At 45.1% G+C, this 19626-nt stretch overlaps 1 protein-coding gene across 3 annotated transcripts in view; it reads right to left on the reverse strand.

Moving 5' to 3' along the window:
- The window catches only part of MDGA1 (MAM domain containing glycosylphosphatidylinositol anchor 1), a 470589-nt gene that overhangs the window by 40547 nt on the left and 410416 nt on the right, over nt 1-19626 (reverse strand). For all 3 annotated transcript variants that reach the window (XM_088445362.1, XM_088445361.1, XM_088445359.1), the window contains 2 exons: nt 8573-8725; nt 3563-3715 (listed from right to left, as the gene is read on the reverse strand). In XM_088445362.1, the coding sequence (XP_088301488.1) occupies nt 3563-3715; nt 8573-8725 (306 nt within the window). The remainder of the gene's footprint in view (nt 1-3562; nt 3716-8572; nt 8726-19626) is intronic.

The following is a 19626-nucleotide window of genomic DNA, read 5'->3' on the forward strand; positions in this document are numbered from 1 at the left end:
TGCCATGTCACAGGCTGTGTTTGAAAAATGACAGTTGGGAGGCGATTGGCTGGTACCTCATCTCCTTTCACTTTGTCTCCTAACACTGCTTAGTAAATAGACCCCCAAGACACTTAAGAAATGCTTGTAAGTTTACTTCAGTATACCATAGTAACATCTGACAAAAAGGTCTAAAAACACTGAAGCAGCAGACTTTATGAAAACCAATACTTGTGTCATTCTCAAAACCTTTGGCCATAGCTGTAAGGGCCGAATTAAATTAGAGGCGAAAGGTTGCGGCTGGCGAAAAGCATTCGCAGATGCAATCTTTACGCCTCATTTGCCTGTTTGCTCGTGAAGTTTTTGCGTACTTTCACAATGCGCGCTCCCGCTTTTCGCCCTATTCAATTCCAAAACAGGTGAAAACGCATATGTGCGAATGCAGCGAATGGCGAAACTAGTGAAAAGGACAGCTTATTTGGAGGAAATCAGTCTGTACCCCTTAAAAAGCCAAACTGACCCTGGAAATCAATATAGAAGTGTATAAATAGCCCTAATAAAAATATTTAGGGTTCTTAAATTCAGTCAAAGTGTTATTATATGAATATTTGCATAAGTGTGGGAAAATGTTCTAAAGCATTTTCTTTTGTGAAAAATAATTGCTCTAGGTAAATTGGGGGTACATGTAAATGGGTACTAGTATATATTTGGATCTCTAAAATGCCTTTTAAAAAACCCAAAAAAACCTGCTCCTGCCTGCCTCAATCCTAAAATGCCCGTCCCATCCATACAGCACCCCAACATACAAGACCCAGTACTTTATACTCACTTGTAACATTTTCAACCCAAAAATGACATGCCTTTTTTTAGGGGGAATTAAGATATATATATATATATATATATATATATATATATTTTTTTTTTTTTTTTGCATAATTATTCATTGGGAAGTGGGGGGTGTACAAAGGGTTCTGAACCAAATCACCCACATTTTTGGTCAAAAATAGGGATTTTGCACAACTTTTCTCCTGCCTCTTGGTGGAGAAATTTTTTCGCCTGTTTTTGCCTATGCACTTTTCCGCACATGCAAAAGCATCCTGGAATTGAATAGGGCGATACGCGGGAATGTGGTATAAAACATCATTTCGGCGAATGCTTTACGTCGGTCACGACTTTTTGCATCTAATTGAATCCGGCCCTTTAGTGGAGATGCATTCGGCTGGTGAAGCTGAGTGTGCTTGGTTCTCGGGGCAATGTGCTGAATGAAGACATGCAAGATACTCTCTCCAAAGGCTTGCTTTCAACTATGCATAACCCCCTACAGGGTCACATTTTGCAAAGGCCCCATGTCCACATAGCGGCCAGTATTTCACCTCCCTTTGTATTGCTGTTTTAGTAACCAGTAGGAAGCAGCCTACATTGTAAACCCATCACAGGCTTTCTTTTAGTTGCTGTTACAGCAGAGACAGTGTGATCACAATTTCCCATAATATACATCCAGGGCCTAAATCTTGCCCCTTGGCTCTCTGTCTCACTGTCACATTCATAACTGTCTGATTTCTCCATGTTATATAATTACATATTTCATTCACTCAGAATATAAATTCTGATTTTAGGACCACAGGAATATAATGATGATTACCAACGCAGGAGAACCAGTGTAAAATTAATTGGAATCAATATCTATAGCAGCTTTTAGTGAATATGTCAAAATGCAAATGAGAAACTGAACTCTGCAGTGGTGGATATCCAGAAGCACCGTAGCACACATATTACACAATGAAAATATTATTCTTAAAAATATTAACATTCACTGCAAATTTCCTCACAATACAAATGACTACAATAAAGTGTCAGATTTGGCGTTGAAAGTAAAAGCACATCAGTGTAAACTGCCAGTGATCAGCAATGACATATCCAAATGATCACATCACAAGAAGAAGAACACATTGTTTCCTGTTTGATGGTGAATGTTAGTCCCATATCAGAGGCATGGTCATGGGGGCTACTTGGCTCCAATTTATGAGGGCTTCTACCTCCACCTACCTTGAGGGGGGCAGATGAAGATGTTTGAGGTCAGTGACCAGCTGGCTATAAGATCACGAATTAGAGAGGGTTGGGCATGGGATGCCAATGTTCAGAATCCGAACGCAGGCATCCCATAAGGGTTAGGATACCGACACCTGTTGGTCAGTGTCCTAACCCTCACCCTCTCCTTACCCCTCCCTCCCCGATGCCTAAACCTGCCCCCTCCCCCCAGTGCCTATCCTTAACCGCCCCCCTGCACCTTAAACCTAACCCTCCCCATTATTGCCTAACCCTCCCCCTAGTGCCTAACCCTAACCTTTAATCCTAACCCTCCCCTTAACCCCAGTACTCACCATCGGGATGCTGGTGCCGGGATTGACAGGTGTCGGGATTCCAGCGCCGGGGTCCAGACTGTCGGTATTATGACCGCATCCCATCAGGGATGATCTTTTTTTTAATGATCTCGGGGGTTGGAGACAACTCTCTTCGGTGTAAGGACATTACAATGTCCCTAGAACTCGGGATAATATTTAGACGAGATGAGTACTCTCAAAAAACACACATGCAGGGTTTAATCAAATTGAAGAACTGATTTCACCGCATAGACCAAATGAAAACCAACAGCAGAATGAGATTGCGGTCAGCCTTTAGGACATTGCGATGACATAGTGAGGTGAAATCCCGGAAGCTGTATTACTGAGCACCCTGTAGAAGGACGTGATGGCAAATCCGAGGATACATTTTACGGCTGTCAAATATCCATGAATCTAAATTGTATAACAAATCTTAATGGAAAAATTCTGCAGATGCAGAAAGTCGTCACATTGAGATTCCGAATTTACAAAGTTTAAAACATATTTTTATAACGTATTGATTATGGGTGGTTTTCATACTGATCCTTAAGAAGTAATATTAAGAGTCAAAGGTTAATATCATACAATAGCTCATGGTTTAGAACTCTGGGCCTGTTTCAGAGGGGGACGCTAATGAGTTTTGCAGCCGCTACTGCGAATTTCTGCTAATGCGCCAGCTGATGGGCTGTCTACGGAGACACTGACCATCTGCGGTGCGCAAATAGTGGCACCATCGAGCGGACATTGGCAGAGCCATCAAACATTAGAGCAACCCTGTGGTTGTGCAGAATGTCCGACGGTACATAGCCGCCAGTACCAACACAACTGCATCCTGCGACGCAGACCCTTACATCGGCACACCCCTACATGCTCGCTGATCCCTCAGGGACCGCCTTTTGGAACTGCATGGGTCTCCAGCAATTCCGTTCTGCTCCCCCCTAGCGGTAACCATCGGGACGCACGCTCAGATTTAAAACATGCGCTCACCTCTGAATCACGCCCTCTGATCCTAATTCACTTAATGGGAAAAGTCATGAGCCTGGTTCAATCTACTGCTATAGGGACTGAGGTAGTTACGAGTTTAAGGGAAGGTTCCCTACTTTGTATAATGAATGCCCAGCAGCATGGAGAAGCCAGCAGTTAGGACAGACTGCCTCCTATAGGTGACAGACGCTTACTGCACATACAAGAGCTGCACTCACCTATATGCCTCCCGTACATATGATAGTAGAAGGAGACGCAGTACGATACTTTGCGGGACGGAAACTTGGTTGTTATATTGTACATGGGACTGATGAGCCTCGCCTTGTCACCCAGCCGGCGTGGTTTGGATGCCTCAATGAACATGTAGAAACCTGAGATATATAACAATGAATAAAATCATTATTCATTACAATGACCTCACACAAGCTTCAATGCATAGAAAGTCACTAAGCGACATACAGGCAGTAACCCAAATAAATAACATGTCAGCTTCCAAGAGCCCAGTGCATGCACAGCAATGTCACCAGGCAGTTTCTTCAAATTAGGGCACAGGACCATATTCAATTTGAAGCGAAAAGCCGTTTTCGCGTGTTTTTGGTGAAAACTTTTCGCGGATGACATCATTTTCGCCTGTTTGGGTTTTACTCCGTATTCAATTTGAAAGACTTTCCGCCTAGGCGGAAAGTGAATACAATGTAATAGGTGTAAAAGTTTTGCCTATGAATAGCAGGCGGAAAAAAGTGCAGAATTGGGGTTTTGCGGTGCAGCGTTGCGGGAACCCCCCATGCAGCCTTAAGACAGTCCCCCAAAGGTACACTGTATCAAATAAAATAAAAAAACACTTAAGGACACCCCAAAAAATCACTTTGAATTTGGGGGCGAAAAAAAAAAAGTTGGGGGACAAAGTTAAAAACTAGCGAACTTGACTCTGGGGGGTCCCCAAGTATGCCCCATGTGTTGTTTTCATTGCAGGGGCTTGCGGCAGGTGGATTTTTCATGTTTTTTTTTCAACTTAACTTTAGCAACTTTTAAATATGCTGACCCCCATTTTCAAGTACCCCAAATTTGTTGGGATAACTTATTTTCTGCAAAAAAACCTCCTGAATACTATTCTGCACCACTTATACAAAAACGCTATTTAGCAGCTATTGAGCCCGTTTAAAAACACCAAATACCTTCAGCGAGCCAAATCGGGGGGTACCATAGGGAACCCCCATGTCAGAGCATCTTTTGGGGGCGTCAGGCTGATTTCCCCAAATCTGACAGTACTTTCCGCCTGTTCAAGTTTCGCCGGGTCCCGTTTTCTCGTACTTCCATATTGAATACGGAGTTTATCGCACACGGCCACGATACTTTTCCGCCTACAAAAGACGCGATGTAGGCGAAAAGTCTGGGAGGCAGAAAAGTATCGCGGATCCGCTGTAACTGAATACGGCACTATGTCTGAGTCAGTCAATCAGTCAGCGACTGGATTATTAATGGGTATAAATGCAGTCGGACGCTGACCATTATTTGACTTGTCTCTTGATCACACTTACGTGTCTATGGGGTCTATTTACTAAGCCTTGGATGGATATAAAGTATGTGGAGATAAAGTACCAGCCAATCAGTTCCTGTCATGTCACAGGCTGTGTTTGAAAAATGACAGTTAAGAGCTGATTGGCTTGTAATTTATCTCCACGTCCACTGTATCTCCATCCAAGGCTTATTAAATAGACCTGTCTATGTCACCCAGGCCAAAGGGCAATGGATGTATGTCGACCAATTAGAAAGTGAGTCTGTTTCTTATAAGAATAATTCAGCCTATCAATTCACTAGGAAACAATGATGTCACTGAGGAGGAAAGATCCTAATGAATCAATAGATGTAGGTAGTGTAACATGACCACATCAAAAGGAAATCAATTGTCAAAGACAGCTGGAATATACTCCTACTCTTAAAGGGGGAGATGTATCAAATCTTGGAGAGAGATAATGTCCCAACCAATCTGCTCCTAACTGTTATTTTAAAACACAGCATGACCGTTAGGAGCTGATTGGCTGGTACTTTATCTCCCTACACCTAATCTCTCTCCAGGCTTTGATAAATCTCTCCCTTAGAGAAAAGTAACTAAAACACTGTTTCAGGTAAAATGACTAAAATGTTTGTAGCACGATCTAGTTATCGCTATGTGGTGTGTCAGTCTACCCTTCACCATCTTTCTGAGATGAGCAGACGCTTGGCTCGCGATGGTTTACAGATGGCGTTCAGCCTCCCCACCTGTGGTGTCATTTAAAGATCATTGTGACCGTCTTCCGCGCTGGAGAGAACGGACATGATTGCGGTATCTACAAAGGCAGCTATTTCCCAGCAAACAAACTCAGTCATCTGTCTTCTAGTAGACATGGAAGGATAGGACTGGCCTGTCTTTTCTGTGCCAACACCTTATGCACAGTAACATTGGGCAAGGTGCTCAGTAGATGGGAGATTTTTTATGAAACTGACATGATTCTCTACTGTCCTAAATGGAAAGTATTAGGGGGAGATGTATCAAGCTTTGGAGAGAGATAAAATGGAGAGAGATAAAGTACCAACCAATCAGCTCCTAACAGGCACTTTACATGCTGTGTTTGAAAAATGACAGAAGCTGATTGGTTTGTACTTTAACTCTCTCCAAGCTTTGATACATCTTCCCCATAGTCTTGTTCAGTCTATGTAATGTACATATCATGGGGGAGAGGTATCAAACCTTCTAAAAAGGACACGTGGCGAGGTTGGACATAGCAACCAATCAGCTTCCAGCTATCGTTTATCTAATGCATTCTATAAACAGACGGCGTAGCAGATAGCACAGATGGGACAGTGGTTTGCATTGCTGTCTCACAGCACTGAGGTCATGAGTTCAGGCTCTAGGCATGGCCCATCTGTGTGAAGTTTGTATGTTTCTCCCCATGCTTAAGTGGGTCACCTCCGGTTTCCACCCGCACGGCAAAAAAAACACTGTTTGGTTAATTGTCTTCTGACAAACAAATGTAACCCTACTGTGTATGTGTATGTGTCCATGTGATGGGGAATATAGAGGGTAAGCTCCACTGGCGCAGAGACTGATATGAAGGACTGAAATACACATAGACTTACCGTACAGTCCATCTGGAAGCTCAGGGCTCATCTTGGACAGTCCCATTTACCTTCTGCGCAGCACTTCTCTATACGTGCCTGTTTAATTATCACTTCTCTATAGGTGCCTATTTATTTGAGGGGGATATCCCCCTCAAACTCTCCTTTTCGGTGGTTACCCGTAAATAATTAGTATTCCCCAATTGTATCTACAGAGCATATATGTTGCGGTCCCCTGGATTTGACCACAAAAGCAGACCCCATAGAAACCTAGGGGTTCTGCTTTCTGGCTGAATTTACCAAGCTCCGGTAGCCAACGTGCTATAGGCTACACTTCACAAAAGGCACGGCACTCTCCACGTGCGCAGGTGCGGTCAGCAGACCGTACGTGTACATTAGTGCGGAGGCCGCATGCGACTGAAAGTAAACTGATCGCTAACATCATCACTATACTGTTACACATGGCAGGGACGGGCTCCTATTACTATAACTCTCTTCACTTCCTTAATAAACTGTATTAATATTAGACTTGGGACTTACCTGATAGTAATTTCTAGCCTATACTTTCTAGATTCTTACAAGCCCCAGCTATGACTAGATATTATTACTATTGTGTATATAATAACTCAATCATCTTAACACAATAAAAGAGGACAACACACTACAGTAAAATAAAAACAAACTGAATTAAGGTGTAACCTTGGGAGGTGACCGGGCGTGCGATTTGCCGCTAACTTGGGGGGTTTGGAGCCATTCTCACCCCATACAGAAACATGAGCCGTGAGCACTTAAAATTAAAAAGGATTTTTTTTTAAGCATTATGGGTTCCACCACCAATTTAATTGCCACTAATTTATACATTTATATCAAGAAAAACAGCATTTTAAAAAGGTAGTCTCTTCATTTTGCTGACCCTGTAAACTTGCTGCCCAAGACTGCTGCCCACTAACCTTAACTGACACAGGGGTAGGTGCACTAAGTCTTGGAGAGAGATACAGTGGAGAGAGATAAAGTACCGCCCAATCAGCTCTTAACTGTCATGTTACAGGCTAGAGTTTGAAAACCGACAGTTAGGAGCTGATTGGTTGGTACTTTAGCTCTCTCCAAGGCATCTCCCCCACAATGAGCTCAATCAGCGTAATAACAACACATTCTAGGGGATCGGTATGATGAGATCATCACTACCGAGAACACATCCTCCCAACACAGCTTTCTGGACCATTAGCATTCCTAGCTCCAGAGACACAGGACCTCATTCAGAGGCAGTTGTTAGATGCAAGCGGTCGCACACAATCAGGGCGGCCGCTTGCATCCTGAACGGCCGCCTCCTTGTCGATCGTTAAGCTGTTGGTTACCACCCACAGCTTAACAACCGACCAGGTTGATCACCATCGCGACCATCGGGGCTTACGACCAGACCCTAAGGTTGGGTCTGGGCACTCGTAAGCCCCAGGGAGCTTCCTGCTCTGATGGAGCAGGAAGCTACCCACTGACATCACTGATGATGTCAGTGCGGCTGCCCACAAAACGGAAGGCGTTCCTTAAGGAACGCCTCCGTTTTGGAAACCACCCCCACGGTTCGCCCACCAAACGGGGCAAGCTGTCGATCAACATCGACAGCCGCCCCTTTGGTAGCGAGCTCCGGAGCGACAGAGTTTATCTGTCGCTCCGGGGCTTGCGCACGCGCAGTGCGGCCGCTGTGCATGCGCAGGACTAACCATCGAGTTGGTTACGAGCGCATCGGCGCTTGCGACCGACTCTGAATAAGGTCCACAGTACTGGTGTGATAGGTGTGGTACATTTTAGGAACATTGGGGGGAGTTATATCAAACCTTCTAAAGAGGACAGGTGGAGAAATTGCCCATAGGAACCAATCAGCTTCTACAGTACCTATCATTTTATTGAATGTGCTTGGTAAATGATAAACTGGTTGCTATGGGCAACACCTCCATTTGTCCGTTTTAGAAAGCTTGATACATCTCCCCTATTCTACGGAATACCATCTTTGTGCTGTAAGGCAGAGGGAAACCAGCTTTGAGCTACGTGAGTCTGCAGCTCTCCTGTGACTTGTAATATCCTTATAATTTGCCCAAGTTTTTTTGGTGGTTCAGAAACCTCTGTGGAAGAATTACCCTTTGGATTCCCAGCGTGATCCATTTCAGGCCCGGTGTTCACCGTTCTCTTGAAGTTTTGGGTAAACACGTTCTGGCGAATCCAATCGAAGTTGTCATCTTTGTCCTGGACAAATCCACATAGCTTCTCATCGTCAAATCGGCAAGTGCTATCTATACAGGAACATAAAGGAGGCCCTGTTATTGTACGTTTATTCTCCAACACCTCCCTACCGAAATAATGTAATTGTTTTATGGTTTCCAGCAACACAACAACATCTCTTTAGCTCTAAGGTTTCCTAACTCTAGGACACGGGTGTGGTATAAAAGTTCGACAGTGTCTAGATAGATACTCAATAGATCGGCAACAGATGGTAAACAGATTTTAGGTCAACCGGGACAAATGGTCGACACATATATAGTCAACAGTGCAAATAGTCGACATGTACAAATGGTTGACACACATATGGACGCCACAAAAATGGTTGTTGTGTTTTTTAGTAATTTAAGCCTAATCTTCACAATAACCCTCCCCCTGGTGCCTAACCTTAACCCTCCACCAAGTGCCTAACCCTAACCCTCCCTCTAGTGCCTAACCCTCCCCCTGGTGCCTAACCCTCCACCAAGTGCCTAAGCCTACTGTAACCCTCCCTCTAGTGCCTAACCCTAACCCTACACCTGGTGCCTAACCTTAACCCTCCACCAAGTGCCTAACCCTCCCACTGGTACCTAACCCTCCACGAAGTGCCTAAACCTAACCCTCCCTCTAGTGCCTAACCATAACCCTCCCCCTGGTGCCTATCCCTAACCCTCCCTCTAGTGCCTAACCCTAACCCTCCCCCTGGTGCCTAAACCTAACCCTCCCTCTAGTGCCTAACCCTAACCCTCCCCCTGGTGCCTAAACCTAACCTTCCCTCTAGTGCCTAACCCTCCCCCTGGTGCCTAATCCTCCACCAACCTACTGTAACTCTCCCTCTAGTGCCTAACCCTGGTGCCTAACCCTCCTCCAAGTGCCTAAACTTACTGTAACCCATCACTCTAGTGCATAACCCTAACCCTGCCCCTGGTGCCTAACCCTCCTCCAAGTGCCTAAACTTACTGTAACCCTCCCTCTAGTGCCTAACCCTACAGCTGGTGCCTAATATTAACCCTCCACCAAGTGCCTAAACCTAACCCTCCCTCTAGTGCCTAACCCTAACCCTCCCCCTGGTGCCTAAACCTAACCCTAATCCTCCCACTGGTGCCTAAGCTATCGGTCCATTCTGCAGCCTAACCCTGACCCACCGGCAAGTGCCTAACCCTAACCTTGTTGGAAAAACATGTGTCGACCATTTTTGTGTCAACCATGAGTGTGTTGACCTTTTGCCCCTGTCGACCTGTTGTCTGTCGACAATCTGGTGTTGATTTATTGAGTGTCTATCTAGACACTGTCGATCATTAATCTGATACCCTAGGACACTTAGGACCTCAGGCAGAGCTGGACCCACATCTGCATTTTTAGAGTAAAATACGACTTTCCTTATGGTCTATACACATATATTCTTGGGGAAATTTAATTTAGTCTTACAGGAGGGATGGATGGAAGAGGGAGGAAATATGCGCCTGTTATGAGACAAGACACAGGTGACAATGATGATGAGTGCCACTAACCTCCCTGGCTGATAACACTTCATTTATTAATGGGGCTGCTTTATTATACGAAGTTGTTATCGTCTATCACTTAACTCACATTTCCATTTGAACTGGGCAATAAAATGTGACAAAATAATAGATTTATGGATCTAATGTACGCTTAATTTAACTGATTGCTACCACTTTACAGCCCCCTCCCCCTAAAAAAAAATAAAAACATTTTTGAGGCATTATTATTAAACACTTTTATACAACTGGGCAATGAGGATTCATCGTCACCCAGGAGAATTCGCTGTCCTTTTAGGTAAACTAATTTTGAATACACTCAGAATGACGCATTCTTCTAAAATGTCTCTGTACAGATGTCCATAAAAGAAGCAAATAACTGCAATAAATAGCCAGAAATAGTAAAACCTGTGGCCGTAAGAGGGCTGATTATCATTGGCTGAGTGTGTTTCCTCATTCTATTTCATTTGACATCATTTTGCATGTTTCTCTGATGGAATCGTGGCCTGCGGTGTTACACAAGGAATTTCCTTGTAATTGTCCCATCTGGTCTTCTCTCGACATTCAGTAAAGTTAAGCTACATTGTTGTATCGCCAGAACTCCGCACCTCCGTCTGTGGGCCTTATTTATCAATGAGTTTTATCTTTCACAACAAGTGATAAAACTTGTTGCGTATGCAGGGGCGTATTAAGAAAGGAGGGGACTCGTGTGCGGTCTCCGTCCGGCGTCCCCTCCTCTCTCTCTGGCGGCCGGCAGCGCACTGGGCGCAGCGCCGCAGACGCTGGGCACTAGTCTGCGCCCAGAGTCTACTGCGCATGCACAGGTCATGGGGAAATGGCGCGGCAGGCATTTTCTCCCCGATTTCCCTACTGTGCAGTCGCCATTTTCCAAGCAATGTTTACAGTTATGATACCGCCGATGTGGGACTCTGGAGAGGTAAGTAATAAAAATATGGGTGGAGGGTGTGTGCGGTGTGGGCCCCCCTGGACCCAGGGGCCTGTGTGCCCTGCACAGCCTGCACCCATTATAGATGCGCCCCTGTGCGTATGATGAATGGTGCTTAAGCCAATCAGTTCCCAACAGTCAGGAGGCGTGTGCAGTCTCCATTCTATATCCCCAGTAGACTCTGGGTCTGTACCAGAGTCTCATGCGTCAATCTCCAGGAACCATTTTTTCAGGTGATATTTGTAGTGTGCATGAGCAGATTGTCCATGCCATGCTCCTGATATCTGTGGTGCCACCTGAGAGGTAAGTATAGTGAATGGGTGCAGGTTGTGCGGTGTGGGCCCCCCTGGACCCAGGTGCACTGCATCCTGCACCCATGGCTGGTGACATGCACTAGCGCACGCAGGGGGGTGTCTGAGTACCCAGAAACCCCCACCAGACAGACTGGAGAGCAGGCACCATCTTCTTAAGCCCTGCCCCCTCGTGGCATGTCATTAGGCCCCTCCCCCTAGCATCAAAATGCCGTGATTCGCGGGTCAATCAGGAGGAGGCGGAGCCAATTCGACATGATTCCATCGCATCATTTGTCGACCATTTCCATGTCGACCTTTTGACACTGTCGACATTTTGTCCCAGTTGACCTTTTGACTGTCTATCATCTGGTGTCTATCTAGACACTTTCTACCTTTTTACTGTCTATATGTTAATCCACACCCCTCTGAACAATATCCCAGGCTTGCCTATTCTTCGAGCTCTTGGCTTTGGGGTCTGTTACGGAGCCTCCATGATGTTGTAGCCCAGTAGTGTGACGCAGCTGAGTAGAAGTTTTAGTTAGTCATGTCCTTCACTTTGCCATGGGAGCCAGGACCCCTAGATAAGGCTCTGTTTCCAATGTATGTAATGAGGCAAACCTTGTACATGCTGGCACCAGAAGTAAACAGTGGATTCACTGCAGTATGCTGTGTGATTTGGATTCTACTCCACCAATACATTGGGGGGGGGGGATGTACTAAACAGAAAAATGCGGTAAACCCCACGAGAATGCAGTTCTACCAGTGCTTCATCGCTGTGGGCAACGCCATCTTCAGATGGCGTTACCCAATAGAAGCCTATGGGCTTCTTATCGGGACACCCTCCTCCCAGCTCCCCCTACATGAGCACAAGGACGCCAGAGACACTTCTGGGTGCTATCGCAAAGGACAGCGCGTATCTGGAGAGCCGTCCTTTGCAATTTAAATTGCGTTTCTAAGTACTTAACCCCGGTATGTACCCGATAAGTGACTGATGCGACGCTTAGTCATCCCGCCCATGGTCACTGCAGTAAAATAGGGGTAATGGCACATAGAAAATGCGCGGTACAGTAGTTCCCACACATAAACGGGGCATTGCAAATGCAGCTAAATTTGTATTCCACCTGACGTCTGACAAATGCCCGGTGATCGTAGCCTTAACCAAATTGCTTTTCTATGCAAATGACTGATGATGACTGTTTAATATTCTCCTAAATGACTTCCATAAGGTGACAGGTGAGTAACACAATCTGCAATCTATATTAGGCGAGGGGGGAGAGGCGTACGTCCTGCACCTCTTTCACCTGCAGTGGGTACAAATCTGACCGTTCTCCTCCAATGATTGTTCTAGCACTTAAGCTGCTAACAAATAAGGCCGGACCTTTCCTTTCCACTTCATTTACCCCTAACAAGGATGCTAAAAACGACCTTTTTACAATCAAAATGCAAAGTCCTCGCTGGAATTAATGAGCCGAGGGTTTGTACGAGTCATGCAGGAAACATTTCAGAGGTCAGCGTACAAGCCACAGTTTTTCATGCCCTCTCGTTTAACCCTTACACCACCCAGCAGATATGCCAGCGCCGCAGCCGCCGGCCGGAGACGGATATTGCTGTGTCCGGAATAATCTCATCACTGCGGCTCCGTACACATGACATACGTGGGGAGGGGAGACACGGGGGGGGGGGGGGTGAAATATTGTGCGGCCGTCGTGTGGAATAATAAAAAGAATGAGAGGCCGATGTTTGTTAAATATTTAAGATTCAATTTTTCTTTCTGTAATAGGAATACTGTAGCGTTCTCTCCCTACGTACTGAACGTCGTCATAGAATCAATAATCTGATTTACTATTAAATGGCAGCAGCTGCTCGGTACAGTGCTCATGACATTTACTGACATTAATTATCACTTTCCGTGTACACGTCCAGTTTTCATGCTTGTCTTAAGGCATAATGGGGGCTTTCTACTAATCTAAAAATGCAGTGACAACATTTTTACGTGCAGGTTCGCCCATTTTTATTCTGAGTGGAGGATACATCTATCCTCCACACGCTACAAGTCACGCCACACATAACGCGGGAGCTCGGTGCGCCTTTGTAGCGCCGAGCGTCTTTGGTGTGACTTTTTACCTTCAAATGCGTCCTATTCACACAATGATGTGAATAGATAGCACAAGCAGCTTCTGCTGATTAAAATGATATGCGGCATGCCTATGTTCTGTGTCCATCTGCATGTGGATTGCAGCGTCAGCGGCTGTAACACTGTAACGTAGCATTTCGCATGCAGATGCAGTCACACACAGGCATGCCGCATATCATTTTAATCAGCAGAAGATGCTTGTGCTAGCTATTCACGTCACTGTGTGAATAAGATGCATTTGAAGGTACAAAGTTGCTTGAAAGATGCTCGGCGCTACCGAATCACACCACGGCGCGATTAGAAGGGCTGTTTAACGCGCCAGGAGTCTAGATGTATGAGGACACGTCTGTATGTACAACCTTTACCTCTTTAATTTCATAACTCGTCCTACAAAACGAAGGGCCTTATTCAGTGATGGTTGGTAATGTGGCCGCAATGGCAATAGCGCTTGAGAGAATATGCAAATGCTAATCTCAGCCTTCCCTTTGTGCCCCACTGTGCGATGGAGTGTACCAGCGGTGATATGGCCACTATCAGGCTGCATGGTTTGTGCAATTGCGATGGAGATTGTAAACACTTCAACATAAATGTATCATCGGTCGCACCATCAACATTTGCGGTAGCTTGGGGTCTACTCTAGCTACTCTCCTCTCATCCAACTAACCATGGCCTCTGATGTATCGGATTTACGATTGTAGAATGCAGCAGTAACACTCACATAACACGCCCAATCTCCACACTTATATGCCCAGGGATAGCAAGTGTTTGCAACTGGCCGAGGACACTTGGGTTGGCGCGTGCACAGTGAGGGTTTCCAGGACTTTTCGTGCATGCGCAGAAACAAAACATCGCTCAACTGTGGGCACATTGGAGTTGCTTCCGTCTCTGAACCAGACCTGGATTCTGCCAATGTGAACATACCCCATCCAACGAACATTATACCCCATCCAACGAACATTATACACATGTCGAAAGCGCACTAATTGGACATCGAATGGAATCGAAAATAAACTTCGAACAGGCTCAAACAAGGTCAAATGATGGAAACAAAAAGCAAGGCTGACACAGGGCTCTACTTGTGGCCTACTCCAAATTGTTCCCTTCTTTGTGGGCACCTGATAACTTCCGTGATTACGATACGTGCATAGGATGGAACTACAGGCAAAGGCAGAAGCTGAGGAGAAAATGACACAGTCAGTGGGTAAAGGGGGCAAAACTTTTTTAAGTATATAAGCGAAAGGAGAAAAACAAAAGGTGGAATAAAAAGACTAAAGACAGAAAGAGGGAGTCTTGTTGAGGGAGACAATGTAATAGCTGATCATCTTAATAATTATTTTTGTTCAGTAATCACTACTGAAAGAGAGGGCAAGGTAAAGCAGTTAAGTTGCAGGTGTAATCAGAAAAATGAGGTTGGAACAAGCACATTTACAGAGGAGAAGATCCTATCAGAACTCTCAAAACTGAAAGTGAATAAATCAATGGGGCCAGATGGGATACATTCAAGGATACTAAAAGAGCTTAAATGGGTGCTGGTAACACCATTAACAGAATTATTCAACCAGTCACTAGCTACTGGAGTAATTCCAAAGGACTGGAAAAGAGCAAACGTTGTCTGTAACAGGAGTAACAAAAATGGAGTTTTCAAGCCATTTGGATGTTCAGTGCTCTCAGTCGGTTTTGCAACATATACAAATTGTGACACAGTCCAATATATGTCAATATGTTTTAGAATGCTAACTAGTTAGCTATTACAAATGTATTGTTATGAGACAATATATACTTAAGCCTGTGTCAACATAGTTTTACCTTCAACTATACACCATAAATGTACTCAATTTCTAAGACAACAGTGCCCCCTACTGTCTCAATCTACTTGTGTGTATTGCAAAAGATGACCTTTATACCTTTTAAAATGCCTATTCAGGAGTTTTCCCCTCAGCATCTAGGCTATATTAGCTGTACTGTGTCAGTGTGGAGGCAGCCTTATTCCTGGAACCACACTGACTGCAGAAGTGCCAGGAGATCCCATTTGAAAGTAATCCAGTCTCTAGATGCTGAGAGAAAGGCTCCTGGATTTTGCTGATGTGATTGCTGTATCTACTGAATGAATCGACAATTGTAGCTAAGTATAGTAAATTTACACTTTTCTATTCATTTTGTTTGTTTAAGTATCATTTCTGGGAATCCACCCATCTGGGATCTTTTAGATTGAACCCACTTGTAACATTACTGCACAAAAGTGTAAACAAGGAAGAGTCAAGCAACTACCGACCAGTGAGCCTTACATCAGTATTAGGGAAATGAATGGAAACACTCTTAAAAGAAAGAGTCGTAGATTATCTCAAATCCAGCAATTTGCAGGATCCCAAACAGCATGGATTTACTGGGGGGAGATCAAACAAACCTTATTGACTTTTCTGACCGGGTGACTAAGGAAATAGATAAAGGGGGGGCCATAGATATAGCTTATCTAGACTTTAGTAAGGCTTTTGACACTGTTCCACATTGCAGGTTTTTAAATAAACTGGAAAGCATGGGATTGGATACAAAGATAGTTGAATGGAGTGCAGTCTCAAGAGGGAAATGTTACCAGTGGAGTACCTCAGGGATCTGTACTTGGACCAGTGCTTTTTAATATCTTTATTTGTGACATTGCAAATGGTATTGAAAGGAAACTATGCCTTTTTGCAGATGACACAAAGGTATGCAACAGGGTAGACACACCAGGAGGGGTAAAACAAATGACTGTTGATCTAGGTAGACTAGAGGAATGGTCAAGAAGGTGGCAACTACAGTTTAATGCCAAAAAATGCAAGATCATGCACTTGGGTCTCAAAAATCCAAAGGCTAAATATAGTATTAATGGCACTATACTGGAAACTACTGAAGATGAAAGGCATCTAGACTATTTCAGGTGACTTAAAGGCAATCAAACAGTGTAAGAAAGCAATGGGGAAGGCAAGTCAGAAACTTGGTTGCATAGGGAGAGGAATCAGTAGCAGAAAGAAAGAAGTGATAATACCACTGTATATGTCATTGGTACGTCCTCATCTCGAATACTGTGTTCAGTACTGGAGGCCATATCTCCCGAAGGACATTAATACATTAGAGACAGTACAAAGAAGGGCAACTAAAATGGTGCAAGGTCTACACCACAATACGTACCAGGAAAGACTAAAAGATCTTAATATGTATAGTTTGGAGCAGAGAAGGGAAAGGGGGGACATGATAGAAATGTTCAAATATATAAAGGGTTTTAACAAGGTAAAGGAAGGAGACATTCTTCAAAGAAAGAGAATTATTAGAACAAGAGGACATGTTCCGAAAATGGAGGGAGGTGGGTTCAGGGGAAATTTGAAGAAAAATGACTTCACAGAAAGGGTATTGGACAAGTGGAATAGCCTCCCATCAGAGGTGGTAGAGGCTTAGACAGTGGAGCAATTTAAACATGCATGGGATAGACATAAGGATATCCTTCAGAAGAAGTAAGGATCAATAAGGGTTGAGGTAACCATTATGTTTAAAAATGGGGCAGATTAGATGGGCCAAGTGGTTCTTATCTCCCTTCAATTCTATGTTTCTATTTACAGGGAAGTGTAGCAAAAGGGAGTGGGAACATTGGTGTATCTATAATGGTTGCAGGGTGTGTGGTGCACATGGGCCTCTGGGTCCAGGGGGTGCCCCACACCGCACACCCTGCACCCATATAATTATACTTACATCTCCGGAGTACCCCCGTGTCGGCTGATGCTGTAGACAGAAATCACAGGTAAAATGGTGTGGCAGCCATTGTCCTGGAGCTTTGTTCATGCGCAGTAGAGAAGTCTCCGAGAACATAGCGCGGGCACCATGCTCCTGGAGACCGGCGCATGCATCTATTGTGCTGGGCAGAGAGTGGGCAAGCACGGAGGCTGCACATGGGCCCCCTCATCTCTTAAACTGCCCCTGGATGGGAACTACTTTTTTTTTTTTATTTCACCACCAAATATGTGAAATTAATCTTGAACTAATTAGATTTTTCTTTTCTGTTTTTGTATTCTAAAATTCTGCTTGTTAAAGCAATTCAGAGACACGGGGCCTGATTCATAGCTGGACACTCGAACGCAGATGCTGCGCAAAATCTGCTAGTGCTGCAGGAGGCGTTTGAAGACAATAGATGCCTCTTGCCAGCATCTCAGATCCGACGTCCGCGCCCCAAGACGCGGGATCGGATCAACATCACGACCAACTGAGTAAGCCTAAGAATGGCCACTTCCTACCTGCCTGCGAGGCCAGTAAATCCGCTCCGGAAGATGCAGGCACTGACCTGGGCACTCCCGGAAAACGGAGCAGACTTTCTGGCCTCGGCTACGGAGCTTTCGATGGGCAATGGGAGTAACCCCAGGATTTGCCGGGGGTCTAGCAGAAGCTGCAGCAGTTGGATCTGCGATGCAGTCAGAAGGCCTCTATCTCATACTTGCCTACACTCCCGGAAGTCGTGGGAGGCTCACGATTTTTCGGGTAGGCAGATCTCCCACATGCTGCCCACTTCCTAGTGAAGCAGGCAGGATGGGGAGACTTAATGGGGAATTTGCAGGTCTGTAGGGAGGAGGCGGGTCTAAATGACACAAATTGCATAGTTTAGCCCCGCCCCCTCCGGACGGACACACGATTTGCAGACTTAGAAAGGGGCGGAGCCTAATTACATCAACAGTACGGCCACGCCCCCCGAACCAGCCGGCAGCAGCAAATCTCCGGGCTGCTCCTGAAAAGTATCTATACAAAGCCGGTAAGTACTGTATGGTCTATTTACACCAGACGCCTCTTGCTGCTTTAGCATATTTGATGTACGGTACGGTAGTGCGCAGCCGCTTCCCTGCACAATTCTGAATCAGTCCCGGCGCTGTGTCCTGCAGGGAAGATGCATCAGTAGAGCTACAAGACTGGTCTCCTAGCAGCCCATGGACATCATGCGGAGTAATCCCATGTAGCTGAGGCACCAGCACCAGCACCAGCTGGTTAGAAAGAAAGAAATCTATTAGAGGTGCTGTCAGTGTAGTATAAGTGGAAATATAAGTGGACAGTGAGGGGGGTGGTGATAACAATGGGTCGGTTAGTTTGCCATTGTTAGCTCAGTTATTATTTGCAAGACTCACACTCTCTCATAGTATACCGTTTAATGAGCAATAACACATTCCGGGCTGCTGTATGGGGTCTATTGACTTTGTTACCTGGGCAATGGCTAAATTCTTTTTGAAATGTGTTTGCATTTACAAATAGACACTACTGGATTCTATGTTTGCTTATGCCGGTTACCTGGCAATTCCAAAATGAATGCAGTTTTATTTTAAGCTGGTGCTCTCACATTCCTATATATACGTGCCCATTCTGAGAGTAACAAAAGTCACCCTAGTTCTCCTTCCTTATCACATCTGCTTTTCCCTCTGCCATTCTCTCTCTCTTTTTGCACCACGCTGCCTTCTCACAGGGGGCGAGATGTATCAAACCTTGGCGAGAGATAAAGTACCAACCAATCAGCTCCGAACTTCCATTTTCAAAACACAGTCTGTCTCTCCAAGGCTTGATACATCTCCCACAGGAGCTTTTAATTGTGTTTTCCAATTTACGCACAAGTGAAACGTGTTGCATCACCATGTGGGAGCGGCAGAATTCCACTGATATTTTCCTCTCCATTTTATCCCTGTCCAGAACCCACACTTGGGGGCTGAGTCTGCGTACAGCCGTGGCGGCCTGCATATTAGATTTTACTAATGCCTGTGTACGCCGAATATCCATGCACCTACATGTGGAATGCCGTCCCGTCCCCCACTGTTTTTTGTCTGCAGCTACAACCATCATCATTAGTATCTGGACATTCCCCTTACTCCATGCTGGGTGCAAAAGATCCGTCTGAAAACAGGTGTCCCATTTCCGTCCGCACGCTACGGAAGTTGGTTTATGCGCCCACAACATTCAAATGAAACTAAAACTAGACGGAACAGTTCCAGTGCGTCCGTGTGATCACCGTACAGAAATGCCCCTTTCACGGAAACAGTGGTCCGATCAATCCGCCTGCACTCGCGAT

This window comes from Taudactylus pleione, unplaced genomic scaffold (genome assembly GCF_031769625.1).
Source record: "Taudactylus pleione unplaced genomic scaffold, aTauple2 ptg000378l, whole genome shotgun sequence".
Classification (NCBI taxonomy): domain Eukaryota; kingdom Metazoa; phylum Chordata; class Amphibia; order Anura; family Myobatrachidae; genus Taudactylus; species Taudactylus pleione.